Genomic DNA, 25,283 nt, shown 5'->3' on the forward strand with positions numbered 1-25,283 from the left:
TCCATCAAAGCTGAAGGGAAGCTTTAGAGAGGGAGTTCAAAGGCATTTTGAGGTGCAAACTGGAAAGCTCTGTGCACCATACAGGCAGGCAAAAGAGGGACAGTCACGATGTGGATCACTCTACAGTGTTACTGTAGACTTTAGATATCTCTCATCGTGTTTCAGTTTGTGTTTTGCAGGTTTTAGGATGACATTTCCTTGCCTTAGTATAAAAGTTGCTCATTTTCCTCTTAACTTGCAACAGCTTAAGGGATTTGATAATCAGAATATTCACCCTGAGTGTGAATATTATGAAGTCTTTGGTGTAAGACTGGATTTTCTAGAAGCCCTCCTACAAGACTGGCAGACTTTGATGCTGCTGCACATGGGCTGAGGCCTAAACACCATACATGATTAATCCTTCCCCCTACATGATTAATCTCCTTGGTCAAGAGAATCCTGAAGGTACCCGAGATAAATATCTTCAGACAGACAATTTATCCTGAAACTTCAGTTATTTTATTAAACAAGCTTCTGTGCTCTTACAATGCACGAAGTCACCTTTGTTAGTCAGAAATAATGTCTTTATATGTTTAAATAAAGCAACCAGTATTTAAATAACGACCAGTATGTTTTTAAAGTCACCTAAGAACATCAGAAGTTTCCTAGTGCTCCTAACACCCTTCAGTACCTGGGGGCTACTTCTGTATTCCTAGAAAAACTCATTTATATTCATATAAATGAACAAAATGTTATGACTGTGGTGCCTTTCTAATCTTTTCATAGAAGTTAAATTTATATTTACACGTCTACAGTTCTACTTGCCTTTTAAAGTCATTATAGTTCATTATGTGAAAAGTATATTTTATGAAAGCATTTAATAAAAATCACTTAAAGCATGTTATTGTTCAGAAATTACTTTCTGGAGGAGCTATTTTACACAGCTGAAAGTTTCAGGGCCAAAGGAAAAAAAAATAAAACCAGTCTTTATACTTAGAGAATTTCCACTGAGCTTTGATTAAGTTATTTTTGAACCAGTGTCTTTAAATTTTAACTTTTTGCTTCATGAAATATGACAGCTTGAGTAGGTATGATAGACAATATGTCTATAGTTGCCATATGTATCAGTTTATTTTGGGGAGTGCTAAAGAAACTAATCCTGCTTCTCTCTCACACATATTCAGAACCACAAATCTAATTACTTGAGTGAAATAAATGAGATGTGAGCCTTTTTATATATTTGTACTCTGTTATATTTGCTTTTTTAGTTCTTTTTGTTGCTCAGAAGTTGTTTAGGCACAGTGTTGATGCACGACATCTACATTAAAGCTGTTCCTTTGGTGTATTGCACAATTAATTAAAGGCTGGTACAGCTGCTTAATCAATTCCTGTACCTCAGTTTTCTCCTCCAGAAATTGAGGTGTTATAATCTGATCCTGAAGTGATTTTTAAAAGTTCTTGGAAGATAGTTATTTATTCTGGTGATCATGGTGGATAGGAATATTTAGACTAACTGTATATTTGAGCTCCAAATGAACGAGACACTGAAGAATGTGTAACTTTTTCATTAGACACATGCAGAATATTTTTTCATAGGATTTAGTCCTGAATATCAAACTGCTGTAGTTTAATCTCTTTATCAGGTCAGGCAGCATTTCTGATCCATTTTCACATGTAAGCTGATTTTCAGTGCTTAACACATTTCTTTCTACCACTGATTTTAAAATGTATCAAGTGGTTTTAGGTATATTATTATAAGAGAAGATGGAAAGAGTCTAGACAAAAGCCAAAATAAGAGTCGAACATTAGTAAACTTGGCCACAATGGAAGGTTGAACTCAGAGCATTTGGGTAGTATAGAAAAGCATAGACTGAAGACAGGAATGGCAACACTCATTAAAAAAGAATGGTGATAATTTTTTTCAATTTTTTTACCACTGGATGCAGGACACAAGGACAAGAAAAAGACTAGAATTGTTTTGTACTCTCCCATGCTGTTCCATGACACTTGCTGTGTAAATGACTATCAGCTTATCTTCCCCACAGCTGAATTTACTGTGTACCATATTCCTGGTGGCTTTCATAGTCTTTAGCATGTACCAATTTTTTTGTGAGATGAGAGATTTCTGTTGAGCTATTCACTGACACATGCCTTCAGCATCAGTGGAAAGAGTTTGCTTCTGAAGAATGTAACAGGCCTTGCAGCACCAGACTTACTGATGAGGGTTGCTAAGGCTTTTCTTCCCTGCTGCTGTCTCTCCAGCATGCCTTGCTGACTACACTAACAGGTTATAAGGTCACAGCATCCCACTGTTACTTTATTTTCTCTCAATTATGGAAGCACTGTTTTACAAATCTCCTTAGACGTAACTGACGTTGTAATATTTTTGCTTACCTGTCCTAATCCTTTTTCTGTATTGAAAATGGTTTTTGTCCAGAACCTGAATTTTTCTCCTTGTTAATTTTGCTTTCACTGTGGTATTATTCCTCTGACTTGCTTTTTGTCTTAATAAGGACCATTAAAATGCATTAGAATGTTGCTCCAGGTGAATAGTATCCTCAGAAGAACATTGCTTCTCTTGCAGTAAAGCAGTGTTCCTTCTACCATTTATTTTTCATCATTGGCAGGTAGGCTCCTTTTCAGGACCTCTTTTTGCCTCGAAAGTGGGACTGTTAGAGAGCTCTTAAATGGGTTATGTTCACAGCAGCACGTTGAGTAGAAGGAGACTGATGTTACCTCAGCAAGGAAGACTTCTCTGAAAAGGGGACCGACCCTATATGTACCCTGCATGCTGCTGCTCTGAGCAACACACCTGCTTCCACATTCAGCAGCTCTGAAGGCTAATTCTGGAGTTTCATTCCCCAGGCTCCATGGGAGAGGATGAAGTCTTACTTGTCTACAGTGTCTCAAATGTCAAAGCTGGAGCATTGGCACCACCACTGCTGGTAGTCCTTGATGATCTCAGCATCAGTTCAGTGCTTTGTTCCTTTTCAGTAACTATAAGTCTGTGACCTGGGGTGAGCATGAAGAAATGATACACATAAGCTCCTGAAAACAGGCAAGCTTATCCTTAATAGCACTTAATAAGAAAAGTAGAAATGTACTATGTTAGCTGAGCAGCCTTAGAATACTTTAGCATTACAATGTTTGACCTTCGGTAATGCAAAAATGCTGAATAATTCTCAAAAACAATGAGAAGGAAATATGGTAACTTTCTTCAGAAATATCTGGCTGGCACAAAATGCTAGCCATATTATGCCAGTTTAATTATTGCTTTATGGAGAAGATATTGGGGAAATTTGTGATTGTCAGGAGACTATGCCTTCACAAATTGTTCCAGTAAGTCTGAAATAAATCTCTTTTGGATCAACAAATTTCTGACAAAGCTATTTTTTAAAAAAGAAGACAGCCCTGGCTGGCTTCAAAGGTTTCCCAAGTTGTTAGATTTGCTGAACCAAGTGCATATGTTCTAAGTTTTCATACTTTTGGGAGCTCATTTTTTTGAAAAAACTTATTTATCATTCCATCTAGAGAAGAATTAATTTATCTGGAAGTGTTCCATCAGTGACACTGCCTTCCTTCAGAGGAGGTGAGAGGAGGGAGGTTTCGAGCATCTCAGTAATGAAAAATACTTCATCAGCAACTGTTGCCATCTCGGGCACATCACTGATATTTAGTGTGCAATATTTTCATGATCTGTCAAGAAACAATAAATTCCTCCATAAATGAGCATCCATCTGGAAAATGTTTTGCAAAGCACTAGACAAAGTTTTCTTCATGTACTGCATTGCTATGTGTGGCATGACATGAGACTGTCTTAATAGGTGGTGAAATATGTTGTTGGCAAGCTACCAAGCCATGCTGGAAACTTGGTTTTGTTTCCCCAGGGCTGCATTTATATCAGTTCTGTACTGAAGGTTGACCTGAGTCTGCAGAGAGAAATCCCATCCTTGCTGAACATGAAGGAGCCTCTGGGCAGGCAGCACCTTCACCTCTGAGCATGCTGGATCACATGTGGGTGTCTCTTTCTAGCCTCAGCCAATTCCTGTCCAAGAAGTTTCTGTGGAAACGTCACAGATCAGACTGGAGGAGGCAGTCAGGATTGGGCATCTGTATTGCTTCTTTGAGCATATGGACTAATTCAGAAGCCAAACTGATAAAACACAAAAACACTAGTAGCCTGTCTTGTAGAAATAGTGATTTAAGTGGAAGGAAAATAAATTAACCTGTTAGCTCTTTGACACTATGTGATGAGAAGTAAGTGAGCTCTGTTAATTTACCCATGTCATGAATGACTGTAACCTTGTCTCTAGTTGGCATCATCTCTGCATAGTTGCTGATGTAAATGTAATTTTGTGTTTAATTATAACCTTACAAGCAATCATTAGAAAAATCTATTGTATCAAATCAAAATATGTCTTCTATATTTTTTTCCAAGCAACTCAGACAATTTCTTTAAAAACTTTTATCTGGTTCTTCCTCTACATTGAAGAAAATACTATCATTCATAAATTACCTGTCTGCCTTCTGTGATGAGATGTAACCTATAGATACCTATAGTGCTATCAAATAAGACCAACTTCAAATCACTCGACTGAAAGGACATATTTTGCCACAAATGCTTTTTACTTACTTAATGCCAAAATCCATCTATTTTATTAAAATTGGCTCTGTTTAATTTTAACCAAGACCAATAGGAAATATTTTCACTGATCTTGGAACTGAGAAAATCAGATACAGCAGTGGGAATATAAGGGGAAATAGCCTGAAAAGCATCACTATTGAAAGTGCAAGCCTAGTTTCCTTAAATTCTGTGATCCACTGAAATCATCTCATCAGAGCTGAATAAACAAGACTGCTATATATATCCTGTGGAACTAAACAGTGGGAGGATGCATGTGCACTTAAAGGTCTGTTATATTGAATTATTGAATGAGATCTTTTTATTTGGCCATGTGACTGAAAAGCTTCTTGTTTGATTTTTTTTTTTTTAACTGCCAACAGCCAAGAACACCACATATTTGCTGTGATAAATCCAGAGACACAGTCTGTGAAGGACAAAGTTGTCTTTTTGCAGGTAGAATTTAAATGCTTGATTAAGAAATGAAACTGTGGTAGCTACAGATAAATTAGAAACTTATATTTGATATATCTCTTCTTTGCTCAGGAAAAAAAAAATTAAAATTAACACACTAACCTACCTAACACTGTCTGTTAGGTATCACTGTGGAGGACTTTGGTGCAATAAATTGTCTTAGTTGAATTGCTCAAGGATGAGCCTTAGTGGCCTTTCTGTACAGGAGAATGAATTGTTTATTGCATTGTGGCTGCTTCCAGCTTAAGAAGATTTTTGTGCTAAATGTTTTTGTAGTTGATTTTAATGTTCTTCTGACAAGATCTCAGATGCATATTTTTAAGAAGTTCTATATAGGCAATTACTTAATTTTTAAATAACAATCCAAATCTAATTTGAAAAGTTTCAAATTAAAGTTTTGTCAATGGCAATTGTTTATATTTGGTTCTGTGCTTTTTATTCCTTTGAAATATGGTGGAGGAAAGTTTATCAAGTGGCTGCCTAAGCCTTTTTTTTCCTCATTCCTGAGGACTAGGAGTATCAAGTAAATAGACAGCAAAAGAACTAGCTGGTCATCAGGTAAATATAGCCATCAGAAGTTGAATTATAATTCATGTTTTTTGGTAGGATCTTCAAACAACTTGAGAGGATGGTCCCCTTGTCTTCAGTGTTATAAGGGCAGAGGTTCAGATAGTCTCTTGCTTTGAAAAACTTGCAGCCCAAAAGTTAGCAGATCAGGTAAATGAAGTTGTCACATGCACAAACTGAAATGCTATCAAAGGCTGTAAATAAAATATTTCTTCTGTTGATATTTTTTGGAGGGATCGATTTTAAGAAAAGTCTGCTCAACGGTAAGGGTAGAGGACAAACCAAAGGGTAGTAAGAAAGTGGAGGAACTGGTAAGAGGGAGGGAAATAAGAGATAATTAGGAGAGTGTGAACCTGAGTGCATAGCGAGTACCCCAAAGGCTGAGACACACTGGTCACTACTGGAAAGCTATCCAGGTACTTTTCAGCTACATTAGTAAGTACAGGCAGAAACAACAGATGACAGGATTTTTCATTTTTTTAAAATTCAGCAGAGAAATGTTTTGCTTTATTTGGGATGCAGTAAAGGACACAGAAATTCAGCCAAGGATACCACTGCTAGTTATTCAGACAGTTAAATTTAGACCTTGTTCAATCAAAAAAAGTAATCAATCTTTTCAAGAAGTATGAGAGCAACATAAGCAAGAGAAGGGCAAAGAGATTGTCTTTGCAGTCTTTGAGATTCCTTTTTGTCTCATTCTTTCTCTTCTCTATATCTCTAGTGCAGATATTCTGAACACAGCAGATTTCTGTACTGCTATTCACAGGAGGATGGCCCAGAGGTTAAGATGCTAGTCTGGAATAATCAGATTTTGGCTTATAATTAACATTTCTCTCAACGTGGTGTAGAAGTTGCTTGCCTTTTCTGTACTTTTTTTTGCCCAATGGTAAAGTGACAAAAAAATGCACTATTATTGTATTAAGCCATTTTGTGAGGAGACAGAAAACTCAAAAGTTTGAGGATTGTAGGTGTTGCTATGCTATTAATAGTTGACTTCAGCAGCCCACACATAGGCTGCTTGAGTTGTATTCTGCCTTGCCTCAAGCTGCCATCCTATGTTGTGTTTTCCACCTGCACAGAGGTGTTTGAGACATCCTGTGTGATCTGAGATGACTGTGGGAAGGCAAATGAATCAAACCCGTGATTTTTCAATTCTTTGTTCTTAGCTTGGTCCCTATTCTTGCATAATTGTTTGACTCCCACTTAATTCCTTCTTTGATTTCTCACTCTATTTTTCTCTGTATATCTTGATCTATGTTGTTATTGTTTCTTTCTGTTTTGTTTTCCTGTTTAAGCTACAATCTATGAAAATCACCTGCCATGCACCATTCCAGCATCTCTACCTTGATGCTGAACTTTGTAATGTAGGCTAGCCTCACACACAGTTTAGGGAACAGCTTCTTTATTGTTGGAAGCTGTACTAGATCTTCACATCCACTGGGGATAAGCAGAGATTATCTGATGAGCCACCTTATCATGTGGATCCCCATAGCATAATTTGTGAATTTCTTAAGAGAAAAGCAGAAGTCCCTAGCTGTATACTGACATAGCTGTTAGTATTCCTTCCCTTCTCATAAGCAAAATGAGGCCTTTGTAAACATAGAAGCTCATCCTTTAGTCTCCTTGTATTTCTACTGTCCAGCTAAGTTTTCCTGCTGGACCACTTAGGACTTAATGCAGAACAGTAACCACCTGCTGTTGTGTTAAGTTTTGCATACTTCCAGTAAAAGAAATTTGCTGGATTTTGCAAAGGGTGAGAAAAGGTCTGCCTCCATATTGTGGTACTCTGCAGCATGCAGGTCAGTGTCCTCTGTAAAGTTCTTTCTGGTTTTAACCAAATGACCAAGGACTAAGGTAGAAGTCTGGCTTCATTCCAAAAGCAATCATAATCTTGTTTATTTTGTGGATCTCTTTAGAGAATTTTTACATTATCTGGGCAATAATGAACAGTTAGATTCTGTGATTTGCAGAAAGATTACTGTGATCATCTCTCATTGTATAATGTTCACATTTGTCATTTAGGCTGCATTTCCCTCTTAAATTTTGATTATGAGAATGTAGTTTATCATAGTGGTTTGTGGTTGTCTGGATATTATTCAGTACTCTTCTCATTTGTTAAGCAAACTGTTCTGATGCATCATGGTATTTTACAATACTCAAAGCACCAGCAAGCAAAAGCTTAAAAGCTTACAAAAAAATTAACAAAATGGAAGCATTTGTAAGAGAAGTATACCTTTTGCTTCTTTAAGCAGTGAGTACCTTATCAGAGCTTCACAAACAGCAGGACAATCCATCAATAAGAAAAATCCACCGGGTCAATAAAATGCAAAGAGACAGCATCAATAATTAATTGAAATTCAGTTTTAGTGGCTGGGAGAAAGTTCTGTAGTAGTGTCACTGCACAGTTGTCGTGTATCTGCCCTAATCATCTTCTTTAGAGGGGGTTTGGAGAGAGATTCGTTAGAGGTTAGGTCCATATTATATGGACAATTAGTGTGACCTGTAAAGTCATCTTTAGCCTCTTCCATACTGGAGAGTACCTGGTGCCTAGCAGCTGCCTTCTTCCATTATTTGGGCCATATTTCACACATTCATGCAGTTCAGGATATGACTTCTCTTTGACTGTGTACAACAAAAATTGCCTATGTTATACATTAGGATAGCAACTGTGGAGCTGCATAGTGCCACTGAATGATACATTCCCAAATGCAGTTTACTATGATGGTCTTTCTTCTAGGATATGATCCACTGTGTCAAACTTGAGCAATAAAAAACTATAAATGATGGACAAATTAGCATTATTGTGTCCAGTGCAGGAGAAGATCTAGGAGGAGTGTGGGGAACCATTACCAGTACAATAATAAATATATAAAATACATTACAACACAGTGAAGATTGTCTGTTATTTGATGAATGATTAGTTGTTCTATGTGTCATCAGTAGTACCAGTGTGCACAGAAAAAAGGACTGGTAACCACAATATGGCCTAAAGCTGATCTGGAAACCTGAACTAAGTTCAGACATTTTATAAGATTAGTAACAGAAACCAGCACCTCACAAAGCAATTACTTATAAGTTAAGAGCTTTATTGTAGTGTCATTCTGCATTTTCTGTGGTAAAAAAATCTCATAACAAAATGCTCAGTGTTCTGCATTAATCAGGTTTTCAGGCTTTTGAGAGTCTGTCAGTGGCAAAGGGATTTTTTCCCACAACCTTGCAGCAGATATTAATGAGAGCAGAGGCTTCAGCAAACATTTCACTGTCAGCTGTTGTTTTTGCTGGAATGCAATGGTGAAATAGTAGCAGGACTACAGGGCAAGGCTGAGTTCTTGGGAAGCATGTGACTGTATAGCATGGAAAGTATGAAATCCAGTCAACTGCTTAGAGAAGAAAAGCAATTCACCTTGTTGCATTAATGCTATGCTGAGATCAAAATATTCATAGCAGAACTGAAACTGTGCAATACACTATGCTACTTCAGACACAGAACTCTTCACTGGTAATGGTAATTTATACTTGCTGGGTGTGTTCAGCACTAGAGAATAAATTAACAGGTTTTTAAAAAATCTTATTATTTTTCTAATTATGAAAATCCATCTAATTTTCAATCCTACAATGTAACTGCATTGAGAAATATCTTATTACCATCTTCTTTTTCTGACCATTCTGAGATTTCAGTTCTGAAGTGAAATGGAGGCAGAAGACTGTAGACTTTGACATCATGACAGAAAAAAAGTTGATTTTATTATTAAATGCCACCCAACTAGATCTTGAGGAGTTAGATGTGAATGTTACCTCTTTGGAGAGGAGACTTTCTATTAGCTGGGCTAAACAAAAAGGTCCATAAGCTTTATACTTACATATCTGTAATCCACTGCATTGACTCTTCCTGCCTCTCTTTGCAGCAGAACAACTAAGCAGCATCCTTGTAATGATTCTCCTTCTGTTTTCACTGCAGCAACCCATGTGCTAACTGTGAGGAGGTGGGAATCTTGCGTGGCTTCAGTGACTCTTGAGTATTCTGTTTCTTGTGCTTAACACCCTGCTGTCATGCTTGAGTGAGAGTCAATATATAGGTTTTGGAATTATTTCTATATTGGGGTTAATACTTTAATATGTTATCCTCCTAGCTAGCTCTTTTCTGGAACAAACGGGGTTTCTTAAACTTTACTCCTACACTTCTCAAATACCAGCTGGGTATCATGGACCGTGCTTAATTTCTCTACTTTGACACTTTTTTATGGTTTTGTGGTATTGGACACGTTGTATAGCATCCTATCACATGGAAAAAAATGTGGTTTTAAACATGGAGGTGCTTGTCGTGCTTGTGTGGGGTTTTTTGGTGAGAGGAGATGGTTGCCTTGGGGCAGGATGATTGGTGGGGTGGAGTTTTTTGTCTGTCTGGAATTACTGTCAGGTTCTGGTAAGCTTTGTGCCATGTATGTTTGCTTTATGAGTTGACATATACTACTTTATAGGTGGTTAAGTTAAAATACAGTCATGGTTACTTCAAACTTACCCCATTGTGTTTTTCTTTTTTTTTAAAATCTCAGATAAGCATTGTTGTGTATCATAAGAAGCTTCTTTCAAAGAATATTTCAATATTTTATATTGGCCAAATACTTTAAATTTTGTGAGCATTTGCTGATATCCATATGTTTTGCACAGGAGTAACTCTAAGATTGTTTGTCCTGCATGGTTAGTTTCCATTTTAACCAATTGCTGGCCAGAAGTAACATCTTAAAACTCCTCTGGAAAACTGCACATATTAGTCATGCAGCGCTAGTATTTCTTTTACAGGTTGTAGAAAAGTATGGTATTAGGTTAAAAAAAAAATGTTGTGGAATGGTATTGTACAAGTATTGTGGATTGGTGTTATAGATGCATGACTTTGCATTTCTTGAGATCCAGAGCACTTTACTGTTGTCAAAAAAATTTGGACAGGGAGTCTATGACAATGGTTTTGAACTCTCATCAGTGTCTTGCTTTTTACACTAGGATTATTCTGTTATACCCTCAATGGCGCTACTTTTGGCAAATTAGCTTAGCTTAATTTTTCCAATATTTTAATGGTCCCCTGAATTTCTGATGAAGTCTTTTAGGTAGCCTGTCTGAGCAGTCATATCTTCCTGATCTGAGTGGTTTGGAACATGTTGGTTGTTCTTTAAGAATACTAATGTGTGACTGAGGATAATGTATGTTGGGATGTCTGCTGAAGTCAGTTCCTGTCCATGCGGCTGCTGCTCTGCAGGAAGCTAAGCTGCCCTTGAGCAGCTCCTGGGTGGCCACAGCTTACATCAGAGAATCAGTTTCAGGGTTGGGGTTTTTTTGTTAGGTTTTTTTTCTTTATTTGAATTGCCATAGACTAGCACATAAAGACTTTTTTAGGAGAGAATGGATAGGCCTGTCAGGGTGGTAGTCTCAGTGCCTCAAGGCAAGAGTTTTCAGTCCAATCAAGTGTTCTCAAGCTAATTTGTAGTTTATTTTATTATGTTAGTTTCTTCAGTATGTTGCAAGCACTTAAAAATATTCACATTACAAGTATTCTAAATCTGCTCATTTGAATTCAAGATCCTCATAAAACTGAATGTATTATATGATAAATAAAGGCACTTAGAAGACTAAAGGCATGTTGTTTAATCTCATATCTTCTGAAAGTTTTATTGAAGATGCAGCACCCCCAAATGGAAATATTCTTGATGACATTTAGAAATTACATCAGACATGACTGATGTTCTTACTCAAATTTTGTGTGTTAGTGTAGAATCTGCCATATGTTATGTCATTGCCTCACAAATCCTCTCTACATGTATTTACTTGTCAGTCTCTAAGTTTACCATTGTATTAAATTTAGCTTTTACTTCATTCCCAATGCTAATTGGACTTAACTATTAAGTTCATATATTCTTAGCAACATGCTAGATCAATACTGATACTCATTTTAGATACTTTTAAAAAAAATCTTTTCATGTCATTTTAAGAGGAATCTTAGTGGTAGCTGAGTTAGTTTAATTATAGGAAATTAGGTAGCTTTTCACCCATTTTATTTTATTAGGGTAAACGTGTTCATCAACTGTTTTATACAGTCTTCAGAAGATTACAGAAAACTTGAGTATAGAACATTTATTGAGATTCAGTTTGTGTCCATTTCTTCAATTTTTAAAATTTATTTTATTGTAAATGTGTATTGGTTTGGCATGGCTTGGTTTTAGGTAGTGGGGGGGCCACAAAGATGTCTCCTGTGGGAAACTGCTGAAGGTTCCACCATGTCTGGCAGAACCAGTGGCTGATAGCTCTGAGGATGGACATGCTGCTGGCCAAAATTGGGCCAATGAGAGAGGCTGGTAACACCTCTGTGATGACACATTTAAGAAGAAAATCAAAACAAAGTCACAAGTTTTACTTCTAGTCAGGGAAGAGGAGGAAGTGAGGATGTGAAGGAAGCACCATGGAGACACCAAGGTCAGTGCAGAAGGAGGGGCAGGAGGTGCTCCAGGTGCCAGAGCTGAGATTCCTCTGCAGGCTGTGGTGAGACCATGGTGAAGCAGCTGTGCCCCTGCAGCCCATGGGATCCACGGGGGATGCAGAGATCCACCCACAGCCCATGGGATCCACGGGGGATGCAGAGATCCACCCACAGCCCATGGGATCCACGGGGGATGCAGAGATCCACCCACAGCCCATGGGATCCACGGGGGATGCAGAGATCCACCCACAGCCCATGGGATCCACGGGGGATGCAGAGATCCACCCACAGCCCGTGGGGGAGGTGGTCATACCAGAGCAGGTGGATGCCTGGAGGAGGCTGTGATCCAGTGGGAGACCCAATAAAGAAAGAAGGCTCTTGCTTTCAGGCTAGAGGAGCCTGTCCTTAGAGGACTGCACCCTGTAGGAAAAGAGCCTCGTCACAGCAGTTTTGGAAAAACTGTCTGTCTGTGAGAGAAACTCATGTTTGCAGCAGGTGTGGTTTGGCTGCTGCTCATGAGAGTGGAGCCACACTGGAGTTCATGGAGAACTCTCTCCCGTGGGAGAAACCCCATGGCCTCAAAGGAAAATGACTCCTCTCCCAGAGCAGCAGAAAAAAATCTCGGTAATGAACTGACCAATATCTCTCTACTGTCTATGGGAAAAAGAGAAAGGCTTGAGGGGAGAGTGTTTTATGGGCTTATTTTACTTCTCATTGTCTTCCTCGAATTCTAATAGTAATAAATTTCACTTTGCAACTAAAGTTGAGCCTATCCTGCCCTTAAAATCTTTATCCCAATACTTATCTCAGTCATGAAGCCTTTGCCCGGCTGTGGCAAGGGAGGGTGAGCAAGCAACTCTTGTGGGTGCCTGGCATTGGGCCAGTGTCAAACCATGACAAAATGAAACAGACTGTTCATACACATTGATAGATGTTCTCAAACTTAACCTCAAATATTATTTCTCTGGATGGGTATGCTAAGAAAAAAAAAATGCTAGCCACTTGCCTTCACTAAGTTCTGGACTCATTCAAGCTCTTCAGGCCACCAAAAGTTCAAGATCTTTGATTCTTTTGCCTTTTTTTTTTTTCCTAATAACCTGGATTCAAATCCATAATATGGATTATTTACCGCTTGGGCCAAAAATAAAATACTAGCCACTTAATAAGTCCAGATTTCCATTCTTTATCATGTTATAGATCCTTCCTAGGCTTCTGTGAAACACAGAAGAATCTACCCTCCTCCTGTCCTCATGGACCACCAATAAAGTGAGCTATTCCTGTTACTAAGTTAATTCTTTTCTAGAAGGGTGGTCAAACTGAGGCTTAAGGGGGACCTTAGGCACTTGCTGCTCCTGAGCACAGCCTTCATTTTACCATTAAGAACCATCAGATGCTTTCCAATAACCTGCGTGTTTCAAGTCTATTTTCTCTTGTTCTAAACTTAGTGCTCCTTGCCATTTCCTAACCCTAGCCATAAACCCTGACTTTAACCCAGGTATTCCACAGAACAAGATGAACAAGATGTTTAAAATTTATTTTAGCCTATCCATGAGGTGGGGGTGGTGGAGTTAGAGTAACCCACATGTAGGGCAGACAAGCCTTTATTTGGCTTTAACCCTACCCAAAAAACTCCCTATAGGTGCTGACCTAACTGAGCAAAAATAAGTTATAAATTATAGACTTCTGTTGCAAAGAGACTTCCACTTGGAGACAGAAGTGCACAAACTAGTGCTGAAAGGTGAGTCAGTTTCTACGACCCTCAGCCTGGTCACTTTTCTGTTTAAACTACCAATGGTAAACTTGTGAATACAATTAGGTTGGTTGTAAAAGGCTGAGCTACATATTCAGTAGTCCATGGAGTTATATGGGTGGGATCTAAAAGAACCTGTGAAGAATAGTTCATTTTAGGCCCAGTCTCTTCCTTTGTCTCTACATGGAATTTTGGGGATGGAATTAGGATTGCTTTTGGCAAAAAAGTGAATCCCAGTTAACTGTGTACATGGCATGAGGTGCCAGACTTCTATGGGCCTCTAGCTTGGAACTTTTAGATCCAACCATTTGACATATTTATAGTTCTGATTTGGATTGGGAAAATTGAGAAACTATATTATAAATTATCTGGATTAAGATTAGGGTTGGTGTTTGCAGACTGTTGGTAAATTAAAACATTGCATCTTAGTTCAGCTAAATATCTGCATATAAATGGAAAGTTGGAGATAAGATAAAAAATCCTCAAACCATAGGAGGTAGGTGCTACAGGAGGTTGTTCCCTTCTGAACCTTGCACTATTGGGCCTGAGTACACAGGTGAAAATGTGGATGTGTGCCGTTGGTATGGAAAAACATGTCTGTCATGACAACTTTTGATGCTGTAGTTTGTTATCTATGCTATGAATGCTCATACTACAGTTAACATGCTTCTTGCTTCAAATGTGGTTTGAATGCATTGCTTTGGTCAGGAGGCTTACTTGGCAGCCACTTCTTTGAAAAGGAAATAATGGATTTTCAGGTGTGGATCAAAGCCATGCCACAGCTGAGGGCAGACTGTTTGGCTCATTGGTGACAAGGAGCAATATGAAGGCCTGTGATGATTCAAAATGTTAAATTAAATGATTTCTCTTCAAAATTCTCTGTGATACTTATTAATATTTTATTAAGAGGTTGGTGATGCGAGTTTTGGGACTAGTTAACTGTCTTAAAAGCAATCAAAAATGCCCACATATGCCAGAAAATGAACACAGCTTTTTGGCAGCAAAAGGCTAGTCTATGTCTTTTTCTTCTCTGATATCATTCTTTCTTGTGTTTCTGCTGTAATTATGTAAAAACTTCCTTTCACATGCCATGTCCACAGGTAGCATTGTGTCACCTTCATGATTATCTTGACCTCTGATTTCCACAGTAGCAATGCTCACCACTCCTTTGTGCAGCCTGATTTTGTGCTGTGAGGCTGGCTTGGCTTAGCTGAGAAAGAATATGGTAGTACTGGAGCTGTACATTCTTTGTTTGGAGAAGAATAGGTTATAATGTTTATATATTTATTCATAGTATCTGCTAACTGCTACTGTTTCAATTTTGTGGGGCTTCTGGGTTTTGTTTTTGTTTTGGTTTAATTTGTTTGGTTTTGTTATTAACTGCAAATAGATAGTTTGGTGAATTTGTAGTGGGAGAGCAATTTGAACATCAATCTGTGGGGACTGTTCATTCCCACAGGCAACAACTCTATAAAGATCTGAGCATTGCTTTACAAGTAGGGTGAAGCCTATCTGCAGCTAAGCTGAAGTCTCCAGTATTATAATGAATGGATAGCAATGGGATTTAATAATAGAATGCATTTATTGTGCTGTGTTAAATGCAGTGCAAAGTGTAGCTGCATCAAATTACTTTTGAGATTGCTGATTGAATAGTCCTTATTGCTGAATTATTGTAGCATACTTATTATCTAGTGGATAACAATCTACTTATGAATTAATGAGGGAAGCAAAATGAACACCATGTTTGAAATAAGCATCAGCCTTACAGTTCTTAAATTTTTATGACTTTATGTTGAAAATCATGCAGATAAGAATTATGTTAGTACTGTTCGATGTAATGAGAAGAAAAAACCTAATGAGGTTTTTTCCTTTCTTTGTCTGAACTGGAGGACAACTTGTAGTGCCAGCAGAATTCTCTCATTCTTTCTTGCTTTGAAACTATGGGATTCTTTGCTAAAAGAAAAGCTGCATCACTAAAAATAAACAAGAAGCATTCACTCAAGGACTCCATACTTGGAAGTATATTTACACACATACACACAGACACCCTGTACTCCTGCTTTCATCTTTATTTTTTTTTTTTAATTTTGACCAAAAAAAGTTTTTTGTCTGAACTTTGGAAATTGTAGAGCATGAAACACCCCCAAAAGTAAAGTGTGAGAGCAGAAGTGTTGAAAGTAGAAGTGTTTTTGGTTTGTGTCATAAATATTAAATTATTCCTTATTCCTTTCCCTATAGGTTCTTCAAAAACTAGGAAAAGCAGATGAAACCAAAGATGAACAGTTCGAAGAATATGTTCAAAATTTCAAACGGCAAGAGGTCAGTTACTTTTTCAGTTTCTTTAATCGTGTCTTAAAGATGCAATATATTTAACTTGCTGATTTTGAAGAAGGTGTTGCAGGGGAATGAGTAAGATTTTATTTTTTGGTGGGTACAAGATTTTGTTCTGCGATTTTCAAACAGAGATAACAGTTGCATTTGTGCATGCAGAGAGCTAAAATATGGGCTGAAAATAAAAGGACATTTGTGGTCATATGTAACATCATCATGCTTGAGCCACTTGAGATCAGAGTGACAGTACATTTTCACTAGTAATTGAGAATAGAACCCAACCTCAACTAAATGCAGTTTTGTGGTCAACTTCTTATGAAAAAGAGAAGTATTTCCATGATTTCATTTTGTGGATTACTTTCATCAGTGCTATGTAATAATACTGGTTTTATAAGAGTGAGCAGATTAGTAATTTCAGACTGCACATGTGTTGCAAAGCTCCCTGTGCTGGGGTGCTGGGGTCTGTGGTGGCAGTGCTGATGAAGCATAACTAGGCAGCAATGCTCAATGACTCTTAGTGTTACAACTCAGGAAACCAAAGGTTCTCCAAGGAGTTTATAATCTACTCCAAATGCAATACTAAATTCTAACCCAAACTATTTGTTGCTTTGTTGGACAGACTTCTTGGCTCTGAGGTGATGAATTGCAATTATATAGTACCTTTCTAATACAAGTTAATGCCTACCAAGAAAATAGTCTTGTTACATAAGTATGAACTGACATATCTGTCGTCTTTGTGAGCTGTTATTTAGAGTTCCTATAGAAAGGAACTGGAGAACTACTCCCACACATTTTACACAATGTAAAATTTGGCTCATGTCAGTGTTTACAGTTTCTGCTCAGAATCAGTCCTATTCTACCAAATGCACTTTCCTCCTTTCTATGTAAACATAAAGCCTGCATCCTGACTGCTAGAATGCTTATTAATTCTTTTGCACTTATTGTCAGTTCACCTTTATTTTCTTCTCAGTGAAGAAGAGAGGGGGATTTCAAAAGCTACTGAGCTTTCTTCTTCACCAAAGAGAAACATACTGGGAAGTAAAAGAATCTCTTTCTTTGAGAAGGATAGTTCCTTCCCCAAATTTCTTGAGGTCAGGAAGATGGTGGGATTTAATAGAATTTTTGAAACCCTTCAGAGATGGTGTATTTTCCCTTTTCTTCCCTTTCCACTTTTCCAAGTCTTCTTGACCTGACTTTTTGATTATCTGATGTTCTTGCTTATCCTTGTTGTCCATATTCCAGCTGTTTGCATAGCTAGTAACTGTGTTTGTAGAAATAAGGTGCATCTCTGAGGGGTTTCTTCAGTGTCGGAGCAAATGGAACAGTCCCATGAAGAAACAGAATTTCTGGTACTTTTCTCTTTTAGTTCAAAATTCTGAGACAATAAAAAGAGGGGAAAGAGAAAAAAAAATCCTTTTGAGTAAAATGATATTTCAAGTATTGGGTTTTTTCTGTCCTTTACCAAGAATTTTCTGTAATGGCAATTTTAAGCTGAAGATCTTGCTTAGGGCTAAGGAGGATATTAGCATTACTTCCTTTTTATTTCCTCATTCTTTGATGTACATAGAGACAGTAATGAACTCTTCAGGAACTGCATGATGCTAAATCCTAAATGTGTATGTGAGTTGGGACCAGAGAGGGAATTGGGTAGGGAGGAGTGACTGCAAAGGGAACTGCTACAACTATCATGACAGTCACAGGCAGATTAGGCTAGGTCCACTGACATACCAAATGAGAGAGACTGTATTTACTGAACTAGTCACACATGCTTATTGTGCTTTCAAGGAGTTCTGTTGTGCTCAGTTCTTCAAATACAAGGGGAAAAGCACTGTTTCTGCCATGTTCACCAATAAGAAGCATATAAATAGTTTAAATTTTCTAAGTTTCGTCCATGCTTTGATTTACAATTTATTAGCAATGCAAAGATATGAAGCATTACAATGTGCAGCTGAATTATCACTCTGACTAATGCAGTGCATAACTGCTGTCTTCTGTGAACTCAGGCAGCCATCCCTTCTTGGTTTACATTCAGTCCTGCTTTCAAGTTCATTCTGCAACTCTAGAGGCTTTAGATAAAGAAAAGTCAAATTCTATATATTAAAGTATAAAAAGGCAGTCTGGTGGATTTATCCCTGTGCTGAGGTTCACTAAACTTGATGTGGGCCATCCAGGAGGCTTGCAAGAACAACCAACTCTGTTAGAGGCTGTCCCATCTTTTTCAGTTCCCTCCAGGATTATTTGTCTCTGTGATGATCACTGGCCTAATAAGGCCATGGCAGAGGAAGTTTGAAAGGAAGTCCAAGCTTTACTTTGTTTCTTGCAATCTCACTTAGCAATGAATTGTCTGTTACCTGGCCACCTCACCTACCCACAGTTCATTCTGAGGAACTCTATCACTTCAGTTCCATGTCTCTTTGGAAGTTCTTTGTTGCAGCTGGGGCTATGTGTGTCCTGGGGATCCTGGTAAGCTGAAAGCTGTGAAAATGGTCTGTTTATCTTGTTTGCCTGTGTTACTGAGCCTGCAACTCTTGAGAGGTCAACTAGCCTTAAGTATAGAATGATCTTTTTATTACTACTCTCCAATGATAATAAATGAGGACTCCCAGTTCAGCCCCCTGAAAGGATAAAGGAAAGACCATAGTGCTCATTATCCAGGAAACAGAAAAGTGAAAACCTGAAATCTTTGCCTGAAGAGCAGATTAGATGGTGAGCCTGTACCAAACTCAGATGGGTAAGGATACATGCATGTCATGGTTTGACACTGGCAAAAGACCAGGCACCCACAAAAGCTGCTCACTCACCCTCCCCTGCCACAGCTGGGCAGAAAAATTTAATGGAGAGAAAAATTTAATGAAGGCTTCATATGTACAGATAAGGACCAGGAGAAAATACTCCAAGGGCAAAACAGATTCACCTTAAAGGTACAAAGTGAATTTATTACCATCAGAGTCACAGGAAAATAATGACAAGAAAAAGAAGCCCTTAAAAAATAACTTTTTCTCCCAGCCCCTCCCTCCTTCCCACCGAGAGTGCAGGGAGACAGGGGGTGAGGGTTTTGGTCAGTTTGTCACCCGAGGTTTTCTTCCAATACTCGCGGAGAGGAGTCCTTGCCCTGCTACACAATGGGGTCCCTTCTCATGGGAGACAGTTTTCTGTGAACTTCTTCAGCATGGCTCCAATCTCATGAGCAGCAGTCCTGCCAAAACTGCTGCAACGTGAGTCCCTCCCACAGTCCTCTCTAAACTGTTGTGGCATGGGTCACTCTTCCACAGGGTGCAGTCCTCCAAGGACAGGCTGCTCCAGCCTGGCAGCAGGGACCCCTCTCTCCATCGGGTCTCCCACTGGATCACAGCCCCCTCCAGGCATCCACCTGCTCCAGCATGGGCACCTCCCCCACGGGCTGTGGGTGGATCTCTGCTTCCCCCGTGGATCCCATGGGCTGTGGGTGGATCTCTGCATCCCCCGTGGATCCCATGGGCTGTGGGTGGATCTCTGCATCCCCCGTGGATCCCACAGAAGCCACCTCTGGGGCCCCTTCGCTACCAGAACCAGGCCATGCAAAAGCAATGCAGTGCAGCAGATCTATCTGGAGAAAATGGTCTTTCAGATTTCCCAGTCGTCCATTTCCATGTCTTTCTGAATACAGTTGGATAAGAGCCTCTTCTGGACTTGACAACCCAGAGTTAAATTATCCAGATGAATCACCGTGGAGAAACTGAGTCATCCTATGTCCAGAGTGAGCAGAGCACAGTTGCTTTGCAGAGCCTCAGGAGTTTCTTTATCAAAACCATTAAGCCTCTGCAGCTGATGCTAACAGTAAAAACATTTAGATTTTGAACAATGAATACAGCTGTTTTTCATCTTCCACTTAAGTTGTAAACTGAAAATTGCCACTCCAAATCAAAGCTTGTGGAACAAAGAAAATATATAAGCTCATATATGACACTATGACACAAATACACAGATTTTCATTGTATTGCAAGAAATTTCATTAGATTTAAACACTTGTCTCTGCACAGCTAATTGTGAATATGCTCAACCCCTTAATCGACTCTGAAGTTCAGAATAAGGGGGAGAAAAAGATAATTTCTGCATAATTCCCTCATTTCTCTTGTGAAATTATCACCAAAGGCCATTGAGAAATTTCATCTGTATTCTGTTTTTCAAGCAATTGCATCTTAAATGTTCTTTTTTTCACAAGGAGTACAGTAGCAATTACCTTTATACCCATGTATATTTTAATGACTCACAGTCATTAAAAGTCACACTTAATTGTTCAAAGAAAGCAATATTCTATTTCATGTATATGCATATTTGCCTCTCTTTATTTTTCTACATGTATTTATGAGTTTTCTTGTACTTTACATGCTACAATTAAAATATATTTTTGTGCTTAAACACATAAATATTATGCACTGTATGTGCACATAGGAGTTATAACAGTTGCTGCTACAAAAGTAGCTTCCCATGGCATATCAGAAAAAAAGCAAAATGTCAAAGACTGTTGTTTATAGTTTATAGAATTAGGTGAAAAAGAAGAGCCTTTTTTTACTGTTGTTGAGTGATCAGAACCTGCTTCTGTGGACTGTTTTACTTGATGTAAGAGCTGCTCATTGTGTGCAATTTTTAATGTTTCTGAAAAGGCTTATCCTGTCGAAATCTTCTTTCACACAAGCATATTTTGCTGCTTTACACCTGTATCATGACATTGTCTAAAAGTTGGTTTGTGAGACAATTAACGTATTTTGAAGTGCTCTTTTTGCATCAGCTGTGCCACTAATGACGCTGGTCCTGGTTCTTGCCTTTAGAGTTATTTGGGTTTTTTGTTTTTTGCTTTTTTTTAATAGTGTATATAATATGAGAAGCCTGTTTCATTTGATGCAGTTTACTTCAATTAAACATGCTACTTAATAACTAGAACAACAAAAATCTTATTTTTGAGCCTTCTTAGTGGCTGGGCCACAAATTTTGTGGTCTCCTGGAAGATACCATTATGCCTAAAACCTCTGTGTTTCTAGAGAAGGTTTGCAAACCCATTTTTTTCAAGTGATGCACTGGATAAATATTTCAAAACCCAAATCTCTTGGAGCTTAAAAAGAAAAATAGGAAATCGATTTATTTAGGAAAAGGATTCCAGAATTTGGGAGACAATTCTAGGGACTATAAAGAACCTGATTGTTGAGGTTTAGGATTTTTCCTTCTGATTCTTTCTCTCATGAAATTTTGTCCCATCTGTCGCAAAGAAACCATCATGACTGATACTTAAGAGAGACAAAAGAAGTTGCCACAGGAAGGGTGCGGCTGGCTACTCTCTTAGCTGGGGGATTTCTCTTGGAGAGGCAGAGATGCCAAGAGAATTATGCTCGGGAAAAGGGGGCTGGGTGCAGCTCCTGCCTCTCTCGCTCTCTCTGGAGGGGGCCCGTCGAGTTGCTGCTCTCTGGGGGCAGGGGATGAGTTCACAGCCGCTGCTGGAGCCCAGCCCTGTCCTGCTTCTTCTGCTGTGTGGCCTCACACCCCTTTGCCTGGTGGGAAACTCCACAGTTCCACACCTCCATGGCTACAGCTGCGGAGTTTCTGATGCATCTCATTTACCACTTCTGGAATCTTGCTAGCCCCTTCCATTCCAGCTTGCTGCTCCAAGGGTCCTGCTTACAGCCCATTTTGCCATCCAGAAGGGCACCAGGACCGGCTGCCCCCCGTGAGTTTGTAAAGGAAGCTCCTTCTCCATCCCTTCCCGCCGGCTGTGCCGCCATTCCCGTGTGCAGAGAGGCAGCTGGGCCCGCGCCACAGCGCCCCCTGCAGGCGCGGGGGAATCATCGCACCCGCCCTGCCCGGCCGGGAGCCACCAGCGCCCCTGGCGGCTGTGACCGGAACTGCTCCAAAGGGGAAAGTGCCCCACAGCCCCGAGAAGGCTGGCACTGCCTCTGGGGCCTGCTGGCTGTGGTTAATGCTGCAGCTGGGGTTGGTTGTTTGCCTTGTTATATGTACTACTAAAGGACTGTTATTCCTATTCTCATATCTTTGCCTGAAAGCTCCTTAATTTCAAAGTTATAATTATTTGGAGGGAAGGGAGTCATATTCTCCATTCCAAGGGAGGTTCCCATCTTCCTTGGCAGACAGCTGTCTTTTAAGCCAAGACACTGATAAATGGTGAAATAGAGTAGTCTGGCAAGCGGATAGATTTCATATTGAATTACATATTTGTCCAAGTAGCCTTTTATTATGTTAAGCTTCTCTTAATATAATAGTTATTTTCATTCATACCACAGAGTTCTGTAAAAGACCTAGCAGTAAATAGTACCTAAAGTGTTTATGAACAAAGAGACAGCACTGCTCAACACTGTGACAAATAACAGCACATTACAATAAGGAATGTCTTTCACAGGTGATACATAGAATGTTTACTTTTCAGCTATTTCTCTGATGTCTTAGCAATGGAATGACAAAATTCCAGTATTAATTAGATCTGCACTAATAATTGTCATTTTTAATTGTGGTTATTATTACTATTAATATAATTTGTTATTAATTAACCTGTGCTCCAGGTTCAATATTTTCAGTATTCTACCTGTCACTAAATTGGAGCACTGTATTTGGGTTTTGTATGTCATTCACATGCTGGCCTTTCCTGGAAAGACATATTGTGTTTACATCCTGTATATGACATGATAGAAAAATCAAATTCTTCTACTCTGACTGGAAAGCTGTAAATTAATGATTCCTGGCAAACAGGTCATCCAATGACAACTTTTGTGGAGGCAAAGTGGTTTTTACTTTCTGAGTGGATGCAACAGTTTTTCAAATCCATCAGGAAGTAAAAACTGGTTAGACAGAAACTATGGGAGTTTAGTTTTCATCATTAGCTTTTTTTAGTCTCACAGCCAACAGTGCTGTGGCTATCTTTTTCTTACTTCCAGTGCTAAGATATACTTAAATGCTACAAATTTAAAAGAAAAGTGAAACTAAACATACCCAAGAATCAGTAGTACTGAAAAGGCCTAATGCTGCTGTCAGGGTATGTAAGGCCTGTGGCTGTAGATTGGTAGATCCTGAAACACTGAACCTTCTTCTCTCACTGAGTACATGTGTCTTTACCTGCTGTATTATACTGACCACATGATGAGACCAGAGAGTATAAAAGTGATAGCCTACACTGTTCAAAGCAACAAACAATTACTTGAGACATTGCTGGGAAGAGCTGTGTTGACTTTCCCAAAAATGGATGTTGGTTTGGGTTGGATTGTTGGCATGCTTCCCTTGCTCTTATGTAAAGTCAAACAGGATTATATAATAAGTTTTTGTGATTTGTGTTTTGAGTTTGATCAGGTGAGCTAAGAGCAGTGATTTTTGGTGCAGGAGTCTGGTAGAACATGCATAGTGTTATCAAACAAGCTGATTGTGAAAAGTTTGCTGTGGAGACTTTCCTCTGGAGTTACATCTTTATAAAACTCTGATTCATTTTGCTGACTTATGTAGAATAAATGAATGAAATTATGAAATTATAAAGGAAGCATCAGTGCTGTCTTGGGAAATTTCATTTCAGAGGGATACAATACTGGTGAAAGGACACCTACCTTTCATTCTCCCTCAAGAAGCTGTGTCTCATTTAACAGAATTCATGGCTTTAATGAAGATACTTGGATCAGTGGTTTCAGAGCCACTGGATATTTTCATTTGATAGACCAGAAAGTAGAAGGAGTGTACTAGTAAGCACTATAAATGGACATCATTAAATATGTGACAATCTTTTAAAAAGTACTTTTTAAAACCTGTATGTAATGGTTTGCAAGATGTGCACAGTCAGCAATGCAGTATTTTCATCTTAGGAATTTTAATTAGTCTGTTAGGTGACAAAAGTGTCTCTGTCTTCAGTAATAATGGGTTTACTATAGAAAATGTGTAGATTAGATGCACATTTTTCAGAATTCACAGGGCTGAGGGCTTTTGGTGCTAATTTTTTTCTGGTATTTTTAGAAAGGTCTGATTTTGTTGCCATTGAAACAGAGATTATCTCTTAAATTCGGTAGGAGCTGGCTCATGGATTTTTCAGTGTCACATTACACAACAATTGATAATGAGGGAAAAGGCATATGACTTTATGATGCTTAAATATTTCAGGTGTTTGTGGCCTGTTAATAACCTAGGCTGAGGGCGATGCATATTAAAATTACTCTTTTGAATGAAGTGTCAGAACTCATAACAGCACATATGGCAAAATATTTACATCATGTTTTACTGCTTTGACTTGTTCTTACACATTTCCCCGAACAGCAGTTGCCAATGACGCACAGTGCAAACCAAGCACAACAGATCTAATAGTGGTTTAGAGTAGGAGTTATAAAGCTGCACAGCAGTATAGTTATAAACACAGTGTTTGAGCAATGTGTTTCCCTGGCATTTGTGGTGTGCTGCTTAGTCCTAGTGACAAAACATCATGTGTATGAATAAAACTGGACATGAAATCAGCTAAGGAGGCTTCAGCTTTCCAACTGTGGTTTGCTGCTCCTGGAACACCAGAGATTTTTTAATAACTGTAAATTGTTACTATGTGGTCACCTCTTCAGCTGGATCATGATGAAGAACCAAGTTTCTGTACCTTCAATTTTTGCCACAATAGGTGAGGCCAAAGAAGGTATGAAATGAAAAGATAACTTCTATGCCTTCATGTGGCTTCTCACAGTACAAGGGATCCTCCCAGGAGGAGACTGGCATGCATAAAAGGGGAACTTCTGTCTAGTTTCCGCCTAGTACTTGCTGATCCTCCTGTTCAGACATGAGATTAAGAAATTTGCTCCTGGGTACAATCTCTTTTCCTCTGTGGAAGCATTGATCACTTAATGCCTTGGACCACGGAAAACAGACAACTTCTGTCGTCCCCCTGCCTACCACTGGAGCACAGAATGAAGTTAGCTCCTGCTGTGTTATGTAGCATGAAATAATGTGTTGTAATGACACTCTAGGGTAGTTCCTTTTCTTAAACAGCATTAAAATGTACGCATAATATTTTCTTAAAGGACACAACATCAAGCTACTACTTCAGAACTTTCTGTTGTTCTGTAAGTAATTAAATCTGAGGTTAAATCCACTGATACTCA

General features: G+C 38.8%; 1 protein-coding gene across 2 annotated transcripts in view; it reads left to right on the forward strand.

Moving 5' to 3' along the window:
- AMPH (amphiphysin) overlaps positions 1-25,283 on the forward strand; it is a 126,150-nt gene that overhangs the window by 43,624 nt on the left and 57,243 nt on the right. For both annotated transcript variants that reach the window (XM_088167845.1, XM_014892605.2), the window contains exon 2: positions 16,096-16,176. In XM_088167845.1, coding sequence (XP_088023971.1) covers positions 16,096-16,176 — 81 coding nt within the window. The remainder of the gene's footprint in view (positions 1-16,095; positions 16,177-25,283) is intronic.

Source organism: Sturnus vulgaris, chromosome 1 (genome assembly GCF_052056855.1).
Source record: "Sturnus vulgaris isolate bStuVul1 chromosome 1, bStuVul1.hap1, whole genome shotgun sequence".
In the NCBI taxonomy this organism is placed as follows: Eukaryota; Metazoa; Chordata; class Aves; order Passeriformes; family Sturnidae; genus Sturnus; species Sturnus vulgaris.